The 3,572-nt window shown below is 51.5% G+C and overlaps 1 protein-coding gene across 1 annotated transcript in view; it reads right to left on the bottom strand.

The window, feature by feature from the left end:
- The window catches only part of KCNQ2 (potassium voltage-gated channel, KQT-like subfamily, member 2), a 74,526-nt gene that overhangs the window by 19,261 nt on the left and 51,693 nt on the right, over positions 1–3,572 (bottom strand). The window contains exon 12 of the mRNA XM_008579851.1: positions 938–967. Within this exon, the coding sequence (XP_008578073.1) occupies positions 938–967 (30 nt within the window). The remainder of the gene's footprint in view (positions 1–937; positions 968–3,572) is intronic.

Raw genomic sequence — 3,572 nt, 5'->3', positions numbered from 1 at the left:
TCTCAGCCCAGGGTCTGGGGGCTGCAACGTGTGGAGGGGTGGGGGGAGCACACCCAGATCAGAGAGGCTCGGCAGCTCAGCAAGGGATGCCCAGGTGGGCTGGAGTTCGTCAGACTTGAAATTCATGAAACAATCTTGACTTTCTTTTTAGCACTAGGAAAACAGCAGACTGTTCCTACCCTCTTCTGCCCCGAGTGGAGATGGGCCCACCGGAGTCCCGTGCAAATCCCGCATCTCTAACTTGCCTGACACAAACAGAACCTCGGAGACCAGCGTGGGGACCAGGGAGAGGGAATCAAACTGAGTGCCTGGACAGCTGGAGGCTAGAATCTCCACCAAGGCGGTTATGAGGTGGAGAGAGGACATCCCGATCCTCGGGGAGTGTCAGGGGGTCATCAGCAATCCAAGACCCTCTGCCAAGTGTGTGGGGCAGGGGCCATCCTCCCACCATCTCCCCTGGGGCTCTGCCTCCTGCCCCTGACCCAGAGAGGCAGGAAGGGCGGGAGACCCCACTGGGAGTTTCCACCTGGATGGCCTTGGCTCAGCCCAGCTGCAAACTTGGGCTGAGTGTCTGGAACTACAGGGAGTGCTCCGATAGAACCCCCTGCCTCAGGGTTCCCTAGGGGCTGGACTTATGGGCAGGGAGGGGGGCCCACCAGAGAAGTCCCCCAGCTGTCAGGACCCACGTTGCTGCAAAGTAACTGAAAAGCACTGGGAGGAGGGGTGGTGAGCTAGGAAAAGTGATCTGAGGGCTCACGCCACCACTGGGCAGTGGTAGCACACGCCATCACACGCACATGGAAGCACACACAGGGCCCACATGGCAGTCCCCGTCCTTCCCCCACAACACGCTGTGCACAGACAAGGGGAAGCAGGACCAGACGGGGTGTGCACACAGCAGACACGCCAAGGGCAGCTGGAGGCGGAAGGCACTAACCTTGGAGACGGCTCCGGCTGAGGCTCCTTCCTTCAAACAGAAGCGACAAGAGAGTTAGCAGCCAGCCACTCATGCAGACCCAGGAAAGGGACCTCCCTCCGCACCCACCAAGGGTCCCCTGGCCCACCCAGCCCCCCTCCAGCCTGATGCTCATCCCCACACTCCCATGGGTCAGGGGCTGCACATGAGAGGGCTCAGAGAAGGCTGGACAGATGCAGAAGTAGCCCGCCCACCCCAGAGAGCCCCCTGCCCCTTCTGAGGGAAGGGAACCACAGGGCACCAGGAAGCAGGTCCTCAAGGGCAGAAGGAATTCCAGAAGGGGCCTCAGGATGCTCTGACCTTGACTGCAAGATGCTGCCGCTCGCACTACAAGACACTTGTCTTAATCAGAATCACATTAATAAAGTTTCAAAAAGGAAGTGTATGCTGAAGAAAGCCCTGGAAGGGCAGTTTAATTTTATAATCAATTTTTGGGACAGACAGCTGCTTTGACTTTTTTTTTCCCACCTATAACATAATGGAATTATTCTTTTCCATATAATTTTCCAGTGAGGGGTTGAATTGGCCAACCATTTGCCACAGTCAGCAAGCCGGTTTTCCCAGGTCTGTTCTGCATCCAAGGCTATTTTGGACATTATCCATTTCATTTGGGGTTGACTATCTCTACCGATAAATATTCATTATAAACTGAATAAAAGACTGGTGGCGTGGACTTTTACTCGGCTAATCCACGGGAAGACCACAGGTGCCCTGCTTTGGATGCCATGGGTCTCAGGTCAGTCTGTTGTATCACTAAGTAAGCTCTTTGGTGCACTTCCAAATACTTTACATTACAGGAACCACATCACTGTGACACTGGCAGGGCAAAATGTGACAGCAGAGGCAAGAAGGTATGGCCAGACTACTTGTGTGGGGCTGGGGTCCTTGAGGACCAAACCCCAACCACCCTGACTCTCCATTACACCCTCAGGAGTAACATACACCTCGTTCTGTCCAGGGACACGTGTGGAGTACGGCCTCTGTGGGCACCTCAGCCTTGCAATCCCTCCCCAGGAGCCCCGCCTGGAGGCTGAGGATGCTTTGTCCCAACAGGCATGTCTCGTCACTGGCCCAGGGTCTTACAGTTCACCTCTGCATTAGTTTCCTGTGGCTGCCATAACAAATGAATGCAAACTCAGTGGCATAAAACAATAGAAATTTATTCTCTTGGTTCTGGAGGCCATAAACCCAAAATCAAAGTGTGGCAGGGCTGCGCTCCCTCCGAATGCCCTCAGGGAGAATCTTTCCTGCCTCTTCCAGATTCTGGTGGCTCCAGCGTTCCTTGGCTTGTGGCTACATTGCTCCCATCTTTACCTCTGCCTTCCCATGGAGTTCTCTTCTGGGTCCTCGTGTCTCCTCTTCTGTCTAAGGACAGTTGTCATTAGATCTAGGGCTCACCCACATAATCCAAGATGATCTCATCTCAAGATCCTTAACTTATCTACATCTGCAAGGACACTTTTTTCAAATACGGTCACATTCATAGATTCCAGGGGATGGACATATCTTTTGGGGGGCCAGCATTCAACCCACTGCAGTACACCCTGAAACACTCATGTCCACCTTATGTCCAGAATACATTCAGCTCACACTAACATCCCCCAAAGTCTCACCCAAATACCATTAATTCAAGAAGTCCCAAATTTCATAATCTAAAATCATCTAAATCCCTTAAATTAGGTATGGGTGAGACTCTGGGTGTGCTCCGTCCTGGGACAAAAGTCCTCATGTATAAACTACAAACCTAGAAAACAAATTACCTCAAATAATTATCTTAGAAAACGCAGTGGTAGAACAGGAAGAGGATAGACGTCCCCATTCGAAAAGTGAGAAATAACGAAGGGGTCACCGGTCACCCAAGTTTGAAACCCAACAGGGCAAATTCCACTTGGTTTCAAGCCCTGGAGACAATCTTCAGTGGCTCTTGGCTCTGTGGGCCGCTGCCTCTAGCCCACGCCTCCGGCCTCAGGATCAATCTTCACTCTCTTGAAGGTAGCACATGTTTGCAGCTGAGAAGCTCTTTGAGCCTGTTTCTGTTTGTAGAATCCCACAAGTCCAACAGCCTTGCTTCATTTCATCCATCTCTGTTCCTTTCAGTCCATGCTGGCAGTGTTTCTGCTGGTATAAAATTCCCAGAAACCTTGCGGGTTTCCCAAATGTCGCAGGAATCAATGCCATTAGGCAAGAGGGTCTTCCATACACCTTGCCTGGATAACTCCATCTTTATTCTTGGCTTCTGACTGGCTCCATGAATCACACACCTAATCCCTTCAGCAAAAGGTCATCCTGCGGACTTCTCTCCAGAGCAGCCTTTCCCAACAGCAAATCTCCTAATTCGTTATCCTTTGCAATCTGGAGAGGCGAGAACCTCCCAAATCTTCAAGTTCTGGTTTCTTTTAGCAGTCCCTCTCTCACAGTTCACTATAAGCAGCAAGGAGAAATCAAACTGCACCTTCCATACTTTGCTTGGAAATCTCCTCAGCTAAATATCCAAGTTCATCACTTACAAATTCTTCTCCCATCCAACAGCAGGACACAACCCAGCCAAGATTCTGCCCCCACAACAAGGACTGCCTTTCCTCCGGTTTCCCATATT

Source organism: Galeopterus variegatus, unplaced genomic scaffold (genome assembly GCF_000696425.1).
Source record: "Galeopterus variegatus unplaced genomic scaffold, G_variegatus-3.0.2 Scaffold1966, whole genome shotgun sequence".
NCBI classification, from domain to species: domain Eukaryota; kingdom Metazoa; phylum Chordata; class Mammalia; order Dermoptera; family Cynocephalidae; genus Galeopterus; species Galeopterus variegatus.
This window is presented reverse-complemented; position numbering and strand designations above follow the sequence as displayed.